Source organism: Brachyhypopomus gauderio, chromosome 16 (genome assembly GCF_052324685.1).
Source record: "Brachyhypopomus gauderio isolate BG-103 chromosome 16, BGAUD_0.2, whole genome shotgun sequence".
Lineage (NCBI taxonomy): Eukaryota > Metazoa > Chordata > Actinopteri > Gymnotiformes > Hypopomidae > Brachyhypopomus > Brachyhypopomus gauderio.
Genome location: NC_135226.1, coordinates 9195190 through 9213107, shown reverse-complemented (window position 1 = coordinate 9213107; position 17918 = coordinate 9195190). Strand labels below are relative to the sequence as shown.

General features: G+C 44.1%; 1 protein-coding gene across 1 annotated transcript in view; it reads right to left on the bottom strand.

The window, feature by feature from the left end:
• Positions 1-17918, bottom strand: part of clstn2b (calsyntenin 2b) — a 77490-nt gene that overhangs the window by 15284 nt on the left and 44288 nt on the right. Inside the window, exons 6-8 of the mRNA XM_076976335.1 lie at positions 16626-16811; positions 15262-15519; positions 14877-14998 (exon numbers count right to left, since the gene is read on the bottom strand). Coding sequence (XP_076832450.1) covers positions 14877-14998; positions 15262-15519; positions 16626-16811 — 566 coding nt within the window. The remainder of the gene's footprint in view (positions 1-14876; positions 14999-15261; positions 15520-16625; positions 16812-17918) is intronic.

Genomic DNA, 17918 nt, shown 5'->3' with positions numbered 1-17918 from the left:
CGACGGATGTGGAGTGGGAGAGCAGGTGTAGCATGCACTGGTCAGAAACCGGAGCGCGCGTCTTAAGAGAGTTCCAGGGGGAAAAAAACAACTGAACTGACAATGGCACAACAAGGCCCTTACCCTGCTGGAGAGAGAGAGGGAGAAGGAGGGAGAGAGAGAGAGAGAGAGAGAGAGAGAGAGAGAGATGTAACAGGTCAGGTGTCAACTGTGGGCTGTGGATGGCTCTGTCGTTGCGGGATTTAGTGCCTGTCCTGCTTTAACACACCCAGATCTGCTTACAAAGGGCTTGGAATAGCAAGTGTGCTTAGAAGCCTGAATGGAGCGGCACCAGGGTAGTGCAGGAGCAGGGTACTCAGAGGCCGGGTCAAACGCAGGGCCCGCTTCAGGACTGACAACCAACGCGGGGCACGCTTCAGGACTGACAACCAACGCGGGGCCCGCTTCAGGACTGACCACCAACGCGGGGCCCGCTTCAGGACTGACCACCAATGCAGGGCCCGCTTCAGGACTGACCACCAACGCGGGGCCTGCTTCAGGACTGACGATCAACGCAGGGCCCGCTTCAGGACTGACCACCAACGCGGGGTACGCTTCAGGACTGACCACCAACGCAGGGCCCGCTTCAGGACTGACCACCAACGCGGGGTACGCTTCAGGACTGTCGACAAACATTTCTGTAATGCATAATAATCATTTTCCATTCCAAAACAGCACAGGCTGTGATGTAGACATTCTGTTGGTTAAAGGAGCAAAAGGTCAAATGTTAGGGGTGGGACTCTGGCTCTGTTCTTCAAGTGCCAAGGAATGAAGATGGAAAGAAATGACAAATGCCCCCGTGAGTGTAATTGCGGACCATTATGGAAGACGGATACTCCACTGGCAATGTGTAATAAAACACACCAGGTTGTCAAGCTGTTAACACTGAGCTGACAGAAGCAATGAGTGCACTTATTAAGTGGTTCCCAACCCAGTCCTAGGAGACCGTGATCCACTCCACGGTTTTGCTCTAGCCCGTCTTCCAATACACCTGGACTAGCACACTGAATCCTGGTTTAGATATTTAGCTATTATTCCATAATTTTCTAGACAAGACAGGACAAATTCTGAAAATCGTTAAATATCAACACTTAATTTAAGCCACAGCACAGATTATGTAGCCAAGATCAGCAGTATCCTTAATATTCAGGAAACTGGAGTTTCAGCACTTCAGAGTTTCATATACTGGAGTTTCAGCACTTCTTCACATTCATAGTTTTAGAGTTGGTTCCCCGCGGCAAAGAATTAGCAATGAGAAATGCAATTCAGTGCCCAAGACCTCTCTGAGTGCAAGCCCTGATGCTTAAAGAATTAGAAATGTGTCTCCATTCCCCATCATCAGGTATATGAGTCTGAAGCTGTTCAATGTTTTTTTTTTTTTTTTTTTTACTTTGTAATGCAAACGAGTGCATTTTCCTGCTGAGTGTCAGGAATGTTCCGGAGTGTGGCACTGTTCTGGAGAGAGCAGGCTAGCAACCCATCACATGATCCTGACTCAGCATGTTCTCAGACTCCGGAGTTAGCGGGGGCGAGGAGTAGCTCTCAGGGCACCCTGCTCCTGAAATGATGAGAAGTTCTGATGGAGTGAAAAGAAAAAGCAGAGGAGAGAGAGAGAGAGAGAGAGAGAGAGAGAGAGAGAGAGAGAGAGAGAGAGAGAGAGAGAGCAGCGCTCAACAAACAAACAGGCCGAGAGGGAGTGCTTGACTCAGCGTCGAGATCAAAGAAGCTGAAAGCTCTTCTCCTCTTTCATCCTTCCATTTTCTCTCTCTTTCTCTCTCTCTTTCCCTTTACGTTTGGGCTTAGGAGCACAGAGAAATGAAATTTCCGCAGTAGGAACAGTTCCCGAAGATATCAGAGAGAGAGAATCACAGAGCGGAAGGGGGAGGATACAGACGCAGCTGGAGAAGCAGGTGAGGGGGAAACAGAAAACAGCATGCTGGGGTCCAGGACCGTGCTGGGGTCCAGAACCGTACTGGGGTCCAGGACCGTGCTGGGGTCCAGAACCGTACTGGGGTCCAGGACTGTACTGGGATCCAGGACCGTACTGGGATTCAGGACTGTGCTGGGGTCCAGAACCGTGCTGGGGTCCAGAACCATGCTGGGGTCCAGGACCGTGCTGGGGTCCAGGACTGTACTGGGGGTCGGGTGTAGTGTCCGACATGTAAAGGCACCCAGGCATAGAGCAGCAGAGAGAGAACGGTGTGGAGAGAAAAGAAACGAAGTGAAAAGGTTGGGCGGAGTGGGGCGGCTTCTCAGAGAGATTGATGAGCTGTGGGATGAGGTGACTCTGCAGAGGACGAGACAGAGTGAGAGAGAGTATCAACACGAAAGAGTGAAAGTCCCTTCTCTTTCCTGCAAGGTGCTGTACTGACCCATTTGACTGAGTGCAATTAGGCACACCTAAACTGTACTACAGGCTGACGGTGCTTTTAGGGCTAATTGCAGAAGTGAGCAGACTTATGGTCTTGTTCTCTGCACAGTCCTCCGTTTTCTGTGGCCTCCTTCCTGAATGACCTGTTTTAGAAAGGTTGGGTGAGGTACAGTATTTCACAAAATCACCTCGCCCTGCTGAGAGGCAACGTCTAGATATTGTGTGCATGTTCGTCTGTATATATATATATATATATATATATATATATATATATATATATATATATATATATATATATATTTACAGTTTGAATGTTTTGCATTTCAAGGCCAGTCGCTTCAGAAATGAACAGGTGCACAGCAGGCTTGTATCAGTAAAACATAATAACATATTCGTAAGGTGACTTTGCAACACACGTTCAGTCATTTCAAAGAAGGAAACAGAAGAGACATGACAGGATTAAAGGCTCTTTCCTCTAACGTGCTAGCATAACCTTTAGCAGCCCGTGAACCCTTTTGGAGCCGAGCGCTAGCGTCTCACACACGTCTGTCAGGAGTTCCTCCCGCTCTTCCCATGCAGCTCTTTAAAGCTCCTGGACGTCTGCCGGGCTCCTTTAGCACATCTCCGTGTTTTTGCTCTCATGTAGGAGTTTACTGCAGTAAAATGAAAATCTTCTGATTTCATTATTACTGTAATACACTCAAGGCCACCAGTTCCACACGAGGTAAAGTAGTCCCACTGCATTATGGATCCTCCGCCTGATTGCACTATAAATACGGTACACGTTTTCTTGCAAGTCATTTCATCGTCCTCAAACACAACATTAATATACGCTGGTCTACGTTGCCTCTCTTTTGATTTCCTTAGTCCACAGGGCATTTTCCCAGGATTGTGGTTTGTTTTCGCAGGTCTTGGCAATGTCCGCAAAACTTATTACGTCTTTCTTGAAGCAGTAGGGTTCTTCTCGGTCTTGGACCACAGAGCACGTCTATGTTCACTGTGCAGCATGTTGTATGGGTGGAAACCATCACCTCAAACATCTCCAGTCCAGCCTGTAGGTCTTGATGTTATATGTGGTTACATTTCCAAATTTCAACCTCTGGGTTCTATCAACAGTTTTCTTTGGTACCCCACATCTCCGAAGTTTCTAGATTGCTTCATGAATACCAAACTTCTTGATAACATTTTGAACGGTTGAGTTAGGGATGGCAAGGTCTTTGGAGATACTCTGGTGCCCGTTAGACAGCTTGTACCTGGTGATAATAGCCTTTCTGGCCTGTTCAGACAACTCTTTTGTCTTTGCCACTGTGAACAAGGAACAGGGAATAAAACTGGCCTTTTAAAACATCAAAGCCACTATTCATAGGCTAATTAAAGTCATGTAAGCTCTGACCAGTTGGGGATAGGTGAGTCTAATTTCTAATTAATCACAGAATAGTGTGATTTTGTTCTTTGTTTCCAACTGAACAAAAGATGGTAATAATTGTGTCCTGGCTTTCAATAAGTTCATGCTTGCAAGTGCTTGCAAAACTGTATTCGCACGTGTCGGTACAGTATAGATGTATATTAAAAGCATCCAGCTAACACCAGCACTTTTGTCAAAAGGAGGTCATTTATGAAAGAGGCCAGTAAAAAAGCTGACACACAAAACGCAGGGTACAGGCTTCTGGTTCGGTCAGTGAGCTGACTTCAGAGTACTGAAGACACTAAGGGATGGCAGCTTAAGAGTAGGGCAACCTAATAAGATCATCACTCAGTGTATGTACAAGCATGTCAACAAACTACTGACCAGAGGTGGGACCAAGTCAGTGTTTTGCAAGTCTCAAGTAAGTCCAAGTCTTTATCCTCAAGTCCCGAGTCAAGTCTCAAGCAGACAGTCAAATCAAGTCAAGTCTCGAGTCAAGACAGGCAACAGTCAAGTCATGTGCAACTGAAAACACGAAGTATAAAAAAAATTTAAATTACACCTCTTTATTGCACAGTTCAATTTGTTAAAGTTAGCTGCAAAAATATTCATACTTTAAACTACAATTTTCCAGAAATAAATATTCTGTGAAAGTCATAAGTAGAACTCCATGTTCAAATAAAAAGTGCTGATATTTTCACAGTACAATACAAAGAACCATAACAGCATTTTCCCCTCTCTTCTCTTATCTGGTTTCTTGGAGAACATGTGTGTCCATGTGTGAGTGACACAAGACAAACAAATATAAGAACTGAACAATTAACAGGAATCAGGAATGCAACTTTAGACATTTCAGTAAACTATTCGGCATTGCATTTGCAAAAGACCAAACTGGCCAAAAGTCTGTATGTCATTTGTGCACGATGAGGCCGTAGAATGATGTCCCCATAGCTGAAAACTCGCTCCACTTTTGTCAATATATTTTTTTCTCGACGTAGATGTCTTCAAATACACAATCCATGCTGAGATAGAACTGGATATGATGGTGACAGAGAGAGGCTCTCTTCCCTGAGTTCAGATACAGAACCCAGGGTTGCCAACTCTCACGCATTGAGCGTGAGACACACGCATTTGACCGTCTTCACACGCTCTCACGCCACACATCCGATTTCTCACGCCGAAAAAAAAAATCTAGTTTATTTACCTCTGATCCTGATCTATGATTCAATGAGTTACTAGTTCGCTCTGGCACCAACCACTGGCGATCGATCGATCGCGATATAATACTTAATTTGTGTCCATTTTACACCCCGCCCGGTAACAATTCACGTTCGCTGAACCCCCCCATTTGATTTGTTGTGCTGCAGCTCATGCGCGCGCGCACACACACACACACACACACACACACACAACGTACAGAGTGTGGAAAAGCAGAGGACCGGTCTGCGTCAGAAGGACAGAAATGAAATTAATGGGGCGCACTTTATAAATATTAATATGCGTTTTAAAATTTAGATTTGGGGTAAAAAAAATCAAGTCTTTGCAAGTAAACAGGTCCAAGTCCAATTCAAGTCCCAAGTTATTGGTGTAAAAGTCCAAGTCAAGTCTAAGTCTCTGAATATTTTTTCAAGTCAAGTCAAAAGTCTTAATATTAATGACTCGAGTCTGACTCGAGTCCAAGTCATGTGACTCGAGTCCCCACCTCTGCTACTGACTGACGAGCGAGTGAGTGGGTGAGTTTTTTCAACCACAAAAGCATTGTCATACAAAGAGAAGGAAACAGTTCCATCGTACTGTGTATGTTAAATTGTGTGGATTGATATCTTTGAACAATACGGATTAATCTAAAGCAACCTGATCTGAGCAAACATTCCAGACAAAGGTTGTCTTTTTTTTTCGTTATAGAGAGTGTCAGTATAGTCTGGGTCTGGGTGTGTGTTTTTCTTTGTGTTTGAGTGCATTTATGTTCCAAGGTGTATGAAAGCTATATGATACTTTGCATGTTGAGATCACATTGTGTTGGTGTGTGTGAGAGGGAGGAACAGAGGTGGGTCTGTTTGGACTGCTGCCATCCCAGACCGTATGTCCAGTGACTGGGAATGCTCATACTGTTCTACAAAACTGTGTGTGTGTGTGTGTGTGTTTGAGAGAGAGAGAGAGAGAGAGAGAGAGAGAGAGAGGGAGAGAGGGGGGGGGGTTGCAGATGGAGCAGGTCACTAAGTCTAGTGGAACTGATTATTAAAGTCTCCCATCCAGCAGAAACATTTGTGTGTTTACACAGCCATGCACATGTACACACACACACACACACACACACACACACACACACACACACACACACACACACACACACACACACACACACACTCGCACACACACACTCGCACACACACACACACACACACACACACACACACACACACACACACACACACACACACACACACACACACACACACACACACACACACAGATAACCAAAAGACAAAAAGTGCTGCAAGGCAAAAATGGCTTATTTTCGAATCTTTGTCACATCTCTGCCTCTCGCTCCTGCACAACACATTTGTCTTCCTTTCTCTTAGTCTTTCTCTCACTGTCACACGTTTACTGAAGGGAAAACACACCAGGCTTGCAGGGCAGGTCTGAGACACCTTAACACACACTCACACACTCTCTCACACACACACACTTCGCACACTCACACACACACACACACGTCGCACACTCACACACACACACACACACACACACACACACACACACACACACACACACACACACACACACAGGTCAGGACAGGTCTGAGACAGGTCTCCCCACCTTAACACACACTTCACACACTCTCACACAACGGCCGTCTGTTAGAGACGTGTCTTAATTACAAACACACCACAGGTGTGCGTTTGTACACTACAGCCATCTGCTGCTGTGCACAGTTTGTCTTTGTCTTCGTACAACACTTCACCGAATGACGGATCACGCGCATCGAGACACTGGCACGTGTGGAAAGTTCCAGAAACTCTGCTTGATGCTCTCATAGCAGGAACTGACCGGTGATGCACAGCAGAATGATGAACTCTGCCTAGCGACAGGTAACCGCGTGCCTGTAAAACCCACTTATGAAAGCACAACCCACCTCTCGCCGTGATTAATAGCCACCTGCTCGCCGTCGAGAGTTTGTAACAGTGAACAGCTAGTCGGCATTCATCTTGGCCCCAGACCCCTATTCTGCACATACGTGCATTGATCGATTCTTCAGTGGTGGTCAATGGCAAGACGGGAGTCGTGTGTGTGAGATTCGGCCAGTCGATACAGGGGCTGACGATCCGCCTATTTTCACCCGACAGACACACTCACGAGTGTGTGTGTGTGTGTGTGTGTGTGTATACATACATAACCTTGCACTATGCCTACATCTAACCATGTGGTATATTTATAAATACATTTCAGTGTAAGGTTATATATCAGAATCGTGTTTTCCTATCATCCTGAGTGCAGCAAAACAGACCCCCCTCCCCTCTTCACATAAAGGTAGACACACACGCACATGAAGGCAGACACACACACGCACACACACGCACATGAAGGCAGACACACACACATGCGCAGGCTGCAGGGGTGAGAGTGCCTGAAGGTGATATTTCTCAGTGTGTGTTCAGTGAAAGAAGATGGCTGAATTAGAGAAGGTGGTAAAAGAGTTAGAGCTGCTCTCAGCCAAAGCCTTTTAAAAACACAGAGCAATTTATCAGTGTGATAGATGAACAGTGAGAGAGGATTGTGTGTGTGTGTGTGTGTGTGTGTGTGTGTGTGTGTGTGTGTGTGTGTGTTGAGAGAAAGCAGGAGGCCAATAAAGAACAGGTCCAGGGCAGCCTTGCATACCTTTTGTAAAATTAATTACAGACATTAATTATAGACATTAATTACAGGCATGCATCCTTATGTATCAATGTTACATCCGATAAAATTATACATTCACAGATACGTAGATTTTATGTATCTCAAGAAAGGACTGCCTTAAATTTCATTAATCATGACAGAAATCCTTTTTTCCCTTTTGTAACAAACAGTATGTCAATGAGAAACAGAATTGGTGACCTATATCCAAATATATGGGGCATTTTTATGAAAGAGGGACAATTTGGATTTTGTGGATATAAACGAACGATGAATAAGAGGTTCAGGACTTTAAGCATCTTATTACAATATTACTGGAAGGGTGATTACTATATCCCACATTCCTGCACTTTCCAAGAGCACTACAGTGATAAGGGCATATTTAGAGAACGTTTTTTAACTGCTGAGTGCTTTGCTGTTTAACGGTGGGATTGCGGTGCGTCCAAAAAAAACTGGGATCCCGGCGTGTTCCCCGTTTAAAGCGAGTCGCATGCTCGCCGACGTTGTTAGGCTGTACGCTGCAGCACGAGGACCGAAACTCGCTCTGCTGGCTTGATCCATGGCGCGAGATGGCCGAAAACGGAGAGATGTCAGCACAAAAGGCCCAGCCTGCCTGGATGAATTTTGTAGTGGCCTTCCACAGGTGACACAGCCAAGAGAAGGATACAGCCTCTCGAATGCATGAGTGGACTGGTTATCTGTGTTCACACGTGGTTCGGGGACGAGGGAGGCGGTACGTACATTAGGTGATAACGACACCAGTGTGGCACGTGCTGTCGTTTTACTGACGTTTCTTAACTAATCTTTTTTTCTTTTTTATGAGATGGTAATATGAGATTGCACTTCTCAACTGTCTAGCTCACTCAGAGGCCCAATAAGGGCGAGATGAGAATCTCTCTCAGGGAGAGCTCAGTGACACTGATAATGTGTGTGTGTGTGTGGACTGTGTTACATTAGGCTTTGCTTAAAAGAATGAAAATCAAAGCTTTGGAAAATATTCTTCCCTGAATAATAAACTGTAATAAAGAGAAATTACACAGGCCTTCATAATAATAATAATAATAATAATAATAATAATAATAACCCTCATCATCATAATAATTCTTCCTTTATTCATGAGAAGGGACAGTGAAATCCTGCATGACCCCCCTGTTCTTTATCTCCGTGCATGTGAGGTGATTCTGTGGAAATTGATTAGACAAAAGAAACAGTAATGAAAGAAGTGGAGCGTGGGAGGAAAAGGGGTTGGGCTACTGGGAATGCTGGGAATGCTGGGAAGGCTGGAGTAAAGAGCTCATTTGGCTTTAAAGGAAAGGAGAGGAGAGGAGAGTGGAAGACACAGGACTTAATGAAACTCTCATCCCTGCTGCTTTAAAAGCCAATCACCTTCAGGACACTGGATGAGGGAGAGAGAGAGAGAGAGAGAGAGAGAGAGAGAGAGAGAGAGAGAGAGAGAGAGAGAGAGAGAGAGAGAGAAGAGAGAGAGAGAGAGAGAGAGGGCAATCCACATAGTTCACAGATTAGCTTGGCCAAAGTTTAAATAACTGTCTGTTTCTCCCTCTTTGTAGAGACCCCTGACATTCGGTTTAGTTGTGTCAGGTAGTTCTTTGTGAGGTCTGAGTGGAGCTCCTGTTTGGAGCATTGGTGGCGATGTTGGTGCGATGAACATGCTGCTAACACAGTGACCTGCTATCCTGGATGAGATCGAACGGTGGAGGCGTGGCTATGGTGTCACAGCAACCTTAAGGACGTGGCCATGTACTTTCATTATGCAACCTCTTTTGAATAAATCTGGCTTTTGAAGTTGTCCAATTATGTTGCTCATTCTTCTAGTTTATCGACCTGATTGTCACTCTCCCATCCTTGGTTCCTCCCACTCTCCTAATTATCTTCACCTGTCTGTTATGACTCTCCTCCTCGGTCCTCACCCCCTGACATGAGCCCTCAGACTTCGGCGCGTATTATTAGCCTAGGGTTATTTATCCATTCTTGACTTTTCCTCGACATCGTGTTTGTTGTCTCATGTTTGCCTCACCTGTTTTTGCTTAATTCATTTTAATAACGAAAAACAAACCCTGCTCATTCAAGCACATGGAGTTTCAGCAGTTGGTGTGGCACTGCTACACCTCAGTCTGATTTTACCTCTGATCTGAATTAACTCTTCACTCTTGGGTGCTCAATGTGTACAGCAGTTTAGTTACATGACTCAGATATACATATTGATGTACCTGTGTACTGCAAAAGAATTTATGAATGTTTTTGACTTTCATAACATTCAAACAGCATGTAGATTTTCCTAATCAGACCTTATCAGATCTAATCTGTTCTGTTGGTTTAGTCATTGTTGCATTGGAACATCTCACTTATTTGATTAGCTTTTAATGTTCTTCTACTCCATACTCTCCTCCTCTACTATAACCTACGATCAGTGTTAAAAAAAACGGCGTTAGGTAACGGCGTCATTTTGTCAGTAATGGGATAATATAATTAATTACTTTTCCTGTTGTTACAACACCGTTGACGTTACTGGTCATTAAAAGCGGTGCGTTACTACTGTATATATTGATATACTAACAGTAATCCGTAATACAGTTCTCGGTGTAACACCTGTTTAACTTAACAAGTCAGTAAGCGATTGGCTAAGGCAGCGTTAAGGTAGCCAATCAGAGCCAGTGTTTTTACACACGTGCCAAAGCATGCTAGTGACACACGACGGAGAAGAGGCAGAAATGGCGAGTCAGGAGCAAGCCGAAGAAAAATTTGCATTTTCAAGGTGGCGATATAAACATTATTTAAGAAAATACTTGAAGTTCCTGAATGTCTACCAGACTGGGTATTTGATTTATTTAATTAAGAATAGAGGTTTTATTGTTACGTTTACGTTAACTCATTTAAACTTTGTTTGAAGTTTGAAAAACTGCTTTTTCAAAAAATCCTTATTCATTGGCATATAACTGTTTTTTTTTTTTTTTACTGTAATGCAAGTAGTTACTTTCCCTGGTAATGAGTTACTTTTATTATAGAGTAATTCAGTTACTAACTCAGTTACTTTTTTGAGCAAGTAGTGAGTAACTATAATTAATTACTTTTTAAAGTAACGTTCCCAACACTGCCTACAATCATACCTCCTCCTCTACCGTTACCTATGATCATACCTCCTCCTCTACCATTACTTACAATCATACCTCCTCTTCTATCGTTACCTACGATCATATCTCCTCCTCTACCATTACCTACAATCAGTTTACAGCATTAAAAAGTCTTGCATTTTTATAGTTGGAAGCAGAGAAGGAGGTATGATCGTAGGTAACGGTAGAGGAGGAGGTATGATCGTAGGTAACGGTAGAGGAGGAAGTATGATCGTAGGTAACAGTAGAGGAGGAGGTATGATTCTAGGTAATGGTAGAGGAGGAGGTATGATTGTAGGTAACGGTAGAGGAGGAGGTATGATTCTAGGTAATGGTAGAGGAGGAGGTATGATCGTAGGTAACGGTAGAGGAGGAGGTATGATTCTAGGTAATGGTAGAGGAGGAGGTATGATTGTAGGTAATGGTAGAGGAGGAGGTATGATCATAGGTAACAGTAGAGGAGGAGGTATGATTGTAGGTAACGGTAGAGGAGGAGATATGATCGTAGGTAACGATAGAGGAGGAGGTATAATCGTAGGTAACGGTAGCTACGGATTGAAAAAAAAGATTCCTAAAAAAAAACACTTTTCAAAACAGCTCGCGGGCCAGAAATAGATAGCCCGCGGGCCGCTATTTGAGTATGGGGGCTTTAGGCTTTAGTGTCCTGCTGTGTGTTTCGATATGAATGTTTCCGTGACACTGTAATATGTAAATATTTAAGCAGTTCTCTCATTATTGATATTTTTAATATTGTATGTCTGTCTATGGTTATTTGTGCTTCTTGGCAAACGTCTAACTTGCAAAACACTAGGTAATGATATAGTAGTAGTCTGACTCAATGGTATCTTGAATTCTGTCCTATCTGTACTATTACCTAGGATGAATTCTGTGATCAGATGCACTTTTGTAAGTCGCTCTGGATACGAGCGTCTGCTAAATGCCGTAAATGTTAATAGATGCTGCTTTTATGTACATTTTAATGTTGTTATGAAATGTGAAATTTTGTAATACTCTTTAATAAATGTTTTATTAATGTTGATCTTGTTGGATTGTGTTCTTTATTGCTATAAAAATACTATATTGCCTTTGTCTTAAAATATTAAGTTGACTGGACTCATTTTTATAAGTTGTGATAGCTTTTGTTCTCCCAACTAGCACTGCTTTTCCTGTAATTAATTCTATGGACAAAATATTTTAAGTTAAGTGAACTTGTAATATAACTTTATATTTTGAGTTGGGCAGACTTTTGAGTGAAAAGTTCAATTTACTCAAAAAATCACTTGTAATAAGTTGACAATTTTTTTTAGTTTGCTGAACTTTTTTTTGTATTAGCATTTATTGGCAACAGTTGCTATACCCACCAAACTTTTATTCTACCATGAACCTACCAAACCAGCTGTTAACCGACTCTTAACATTTTGTTCAAAAACAATTCGGAAACATCTACAAATCCTTTTCTGTCTCTAATACTGATCTAATTAAGAAAGCTACAACCTAGATCCTGGCTCTACCACTCTTCCCCAACAGGATTGGTCTGACATTTCCCTCCCAACCTCCCATCTGATTAACATGTGCTTTACATCTGGCACTGGTCCACCTGACCTGAACTCGGTCACCTCAATTCCCATCCATCCCACTGTTCTCAACAGCTAAATCCCTAACTCAAACCTCCCTTGTACGGCCGATGTGTTGGTCAGAAAGGTGGCGGTGTAGTTACAGAGCCTCTGCCCACCTTTTTGAGTTGTTTGAGTGTGGGTGGGTCGGACCCTTCGCACAGGACAGAGGCGACTGTAATCGGGGTAGTCGGTAACCTCATTATCCCTGCTGACTGTGGAACCATTAAAATTCTCCTCCAGTTCACTTTAGCATCTGACACTGTTTGCCATGATATTTGTAATTCGCTCTGGACAAGGGTGTCTGCCAAATTCTGTAAATGTAAATATAAATTAATGTAATATTTCACCTGCCCCTCTGCCATGGGCTTCACGGGACCTGCAGTCTCCTGGTTTACCTCGTATCCTTGTTATAGAGAACATTGATCTTTATCAGGACACAAATGATCCCCTGTTCCTGTCCCTGTGGTGTCACGCTTCTGTCCTTGGCCCATCCCTTTCATTCATAATATTCATGCTTCCCGTAGGACATATTCGCTATTATGGTTTTAAATTTCATTGTTATGAAGATGACACACACACACACACACACACATTTTTCCAGTGCAAATTCCACTGCTTTCCCTCCCCTCTGTTTAATGAGTTCCGGTGACATAAAACTGATGAATTCTAACTTGCCCAAATTAAACAGCGAACAGTCAAATATCCAACTGGTGGCTTCCACATCATACTGTAATAGTATTTGTGATTTCATCTACAACTCTCCCTAGTGGTCTGCAATCTTGGCATCGTTTTTGACCCTTCTCACATCAATTCCCTAGTTAAGCCAACCTTTTATCACCTTTGCAACTATTGATGCCTGGAACATCAAAGAAGCTGAGACTGTAGTTCACACATTCATCACCTCATGCTTGAATTACCACAGCCCCATCCCTACTGACCTCCCTGAACAAACCTTTGCTGGATTACAATATGTCCCAAACTATAAACTCCACTGGCTATGTGGTACTTTCACATTCAATACAAAACACTTTTTACAACTTACAAAGGTCAGGATGGCCTTGCACCTCTATACCTCACTGAGTTATTACATCTTCCAGTGCCTGTGCACACACAGGTCAACTCCCGGCCATCTGCGCTTTGTTCTCCGAAGGCAGTTTTCCATAAGTGGGGCGATCATACAGTGTAATAGCCCCCAGATCTCTGGAAATCATTTCAGTATTTAATTATCATCTGATATCTTTGCTAAATGCTGTGTCTACTAGTTCATAATCATAATGTGTGCAGTGTTTTTTCTTGATTTTTGTCTCATGCATTTCTCTGTTCCTATTTGCTCTTGTACCACAACATATGCTACTAGCAGTAGCTATAATTATACTAGCTACTGTTGTTACTAGTGTTGTTCTTTGATTGGTTGCTCTAATTGATTATCTGGTTTTTTTTTTTATTAACTTCACAACACATGCGTGCACACACACGCACACGCACACACAGAGTGATTCATTTTCCATTATTCTCGTCATTTTTGACCCTCTGTCCTGGTCAAAACAAAAGTGGCGTTCTGTCTCTTCAGATTGCCCATCATACTACTCCCTCAGAGTGGTTTGACAGCCATTACGACCCCTGAGCTCCATCTCATTCCTCCAGCTCGTCACGTCCATCCCTCCATCCCTCCATCCCTCTCTCCTCTCTTTCTCTTCTCCATCTTACGCTCACTGTCCTACTGTGCAACAACAAATTTCACAAGTCTAGCGCACAAAGAAACGTTTTGCATTACACGGACTCGTCTGGCAAATGTAAAACGCACTGATTCCATCTCAACCAGATACCAAAGCAAAACTATTCAACCAAAACTCAGGAATCCTAAGCAATAGTCACAAGAGGAAGTCATGCTCTTCAAAAGAACAGACAACGCCTGTTACATTGTCCACCCTCTTCCCACCTCTCCCCCCTCTCATGTTCTCCTCCACCTCTCTCATGATCTCCTCTCCTCTCTCATGTTCTCCTCTCTCATGTTCTCCTCCACCTCTCTCATGTTGTCCTCTCTCCTCTCTCATGTTCTCCTCCCCTTCTCTATGTTCTCCTCTCTCATATTCTCCTCCCCCTCTCTCATGTTCTCCTCTCTCATATTCTCCTCCCCCTCTCTCATGTTCTCCTCTCTCATGTTCTCCTCCACCTCTCTATGTTCTCCTCTCTCATATTCTCCTCCTCCTTTCTCATGTTCTCCTCTCTCTCTCTGTTCTCCTCTCTCATGTTCTCTCCTCTTATATTCTCCTCCCCCTCTCTCATGTTCTCCTCCACCTCTCTATGTTCTCCTCTCTCATATTCTCCTCCTCCTTTCTCATGTTCTCCTCTCCTCTCTCTCTGTTCTCCTCTCTCATGTTCTCTCCTCTCATGTTCTCCTCTCCCCTCCGCGTCTCTCTCACCTGTTCCAGTTTCCAGTGGAACTCTGCCGGCCTAAACGAGTCCCCCTGTGTGTAGTCTCTACGCAGCAGGAACACCAGCCTGCAGTTGTGCACATACAGAGAGTAATGATGTCTGTTCATCTCTGGAGGGAGAGAGAGAGAGAAAGAGAGAGAGAGAGAACAAGGCAGAGGATATTTAATAATTATCATGGAAGGTCAATGACTTCATCTTTCTGAAAAATAATATGATAAGGGTAAGAGGTCAGATTAAAGCACTAATACACCTCTCTCTCCTACTCAGAGCATCAGAAAACTGCCCTCCTCTCTACTGCTCCTCCCCCTCTCCCTCTCTCTTCTCTCTTTCCTCTCTCATCTCCCCTGGGTTCCTCCATCTCTCCTCCTTCACCTGTCTTGTCGGAGTTACAGAGGAGCGTCTCCTTCTCCCCTCTCAGGCCAGGGCTCGGCCCGTGCCTCATCCACGTCGCTATGGTGAACTGCTCCGTCAGGTTCTGCGGCACCACCCAATCTGGGATCTTGGCCGCCTGGCGCCCGTCAAAACGGTAGATGGGGTCGCTGTCCCGCCCACTGTCCGTCAGCAGTGACAACGTCCAATTGGAAGCTTCGCTGGGGGCGGGGAGGAGCTCGGGGCTGCCTGATGAATCCCCTGATGAGAGAACGGAACTGACAGATTCAGAGACCAGAGCTGAAAATCATTAGTCATCACAGGAGGCTTCATTTAACTCGGTCTGTCCACGAATGGGATGTAGTATGAGTAATGAGGACGTGGCATGCTGAACTCAGCTTTACAAATAATCTATGGGAAAGGAAAAATGGAAAGCATGTGTATTTGTTAGTGTGTTTGTCTGACAACAGAAGCGTGTCTTTTATGAGCTAAGATAAACAGATCTGTCTAAACACAGATAAATCTCTATATCTGTTTCCTGTCACTCATCTTTCTCTCTCTGTCTCTTTCACTGTCACTCATATCTCTCTCTCTCTCTCTCTTTCAGGTCCTCTTCTGTGTGTTGTGCTTTGTGCTTTGAGTGACTGTTTTTCAGTCCTTTTAGTGGGAATCTCAAAGCCTTTTTCCATGGACGCATTCCACCACGAGGAAAAAACACAAACACGTCCAGTGTGCCGTAGCCAACGTCACACTGCAGAATCGCGCGCGGACAAACCTGCTAAAGCCCAGGAGAGAGGACGCATTTCCATGCCTGGGTACTGGGTACACACACCTCTCTGTGAGACCGGCTTTAGAACAGCGCCTGTACATGATTGATAAGAATGGATTTCTCTCTTGGGTGTTGACAGAGACAGACAAGGACAGTTGGGAACCGAGAGTCTAATTCACTACAGCCCACCACACCAACAAACACTAAACCCAGTTTTGGCAACGTGGATGTCAGTCAATTTCCTCATATGGCTTTAACAATAAAGGATATTGCTTGCTTTAAGATCTACTTTCATTTACTTCAGTTACCCAGCTCTCTCCCTCTCTCACCTTCCCTCTCTCTCTCTCTCTCTCTCTCTCTCTCTCTCTCTCTCTCTCTCTCTCTCTCTCTCTCTTGTTAAATGACATCAGTGACAGATGATCAAAATCTCAGGCTGTTACACTTTCTCAACAACTGCCTTTAAAATTCCATCGAAAGTGTCAATGGTTTTTATCATGGCTTACTAAGCGTAAGGAAATTCACAGAAATTATTGACTGTGGTAACTAGAGATCAGAATGATAGATATTAGGCTTTGCAGGAACATTCCTCTAAGCTTACCACAGAGTTTCTGTAGGGATTTCTCAGAGTAGGTCTCTCGGTCACAGCCCTTTCTGATATGGCCAGTCTGCAACTCCACAGTGACCCTCACTGAAGACACAGCGCCCTCACACGTCTCCAGGTGCATCTTGGGAAAGAGCTGCTTACCCCCTGTACCTGGTTCATAGTCCACACGTTTATTCCAGCCTGGAGTGAGAGAGAGAGAGAGAGAGAGAGAGAGAGAGAGACACACACACACACACACAGACAGATAGAAAGAGATTTTTAGAGAGAGATTTTTATGACTCTTAAGATGCATTTAATATATCAGCTTCCCATTTTAAAAAGGAACTATTTTCACCATCCTTCTTAAGAAAACATCAAACACAAACATTTGTTTCCTCATCACCAGCAGAACCCAGTGCATTCTGGCAGGTCTCTAAATCACTGATCTGTTTAATACGCCAAGGGGATGTACACACCGCAGGTGGTGCTGAATCTGGAGTAGTAAGCCCTTCCCTGTTCACTCGAAGTCAACCAGCTTTTAAGTCAGTCACCTCTGATGGTTTAGCAAACATTTGTGGCAATGCGTATGCTGAGCCAGAATGAACAATCTAATGTTTACCATCTTAATATGAACTCGCAGGGTGGATTCATGCAAAACCTACGTAACTATTTAACCTAGTTTCATGCAAAACCTATAAGGCCATTACCACCAACTTTGTGCATGAACCTATAGGGTTCAGCCATGAGAGTGCAATAAAAACACCATCCTGGTCCAAATGAGAAGAATCAGCCCACTCCTGCGTCTGGGTCAAAGGGCATGGTATGGCAGTGCTGCCCGTTCATCTGAGGAGGACCAGCGGTACTCTGGTCTCCCAGCAGCCCTTGACACCGGTGTCCTCTAACCCCTTCATCCTCATCCTCACACAGACACTGCTAGCTTGAAAGCCCCACCATCTCAGACTCACCCAAACTCGGGTTGGGGAGCGGTGCTTAGCCAGGAGACAGGGAGCTGGAATTTATTGTTAATCGAAAATATTTTGTTTTCAGTTTAATTAGATATGGTTGATAATGCTAAAAAGAATTTTACCACAGGGAGAAAGAGAGAGATAGAGAGAGAGTGAGTGAGAGAGAGAGAGAGAGAGAGAGAGAGAGAGAGAGAGAGAGAGAGAGAGAGAGAGAGAGAGAGAGAGAGGAGATAATATATGCTATTAGACTGTTGAGTGGCAGTCTGTTTTGGAGTTCAACACAGTCAATGGCCTGTTGACATTTCTGTAGCACATCAGTCAAAGTGACACGGTACGCGAGCAG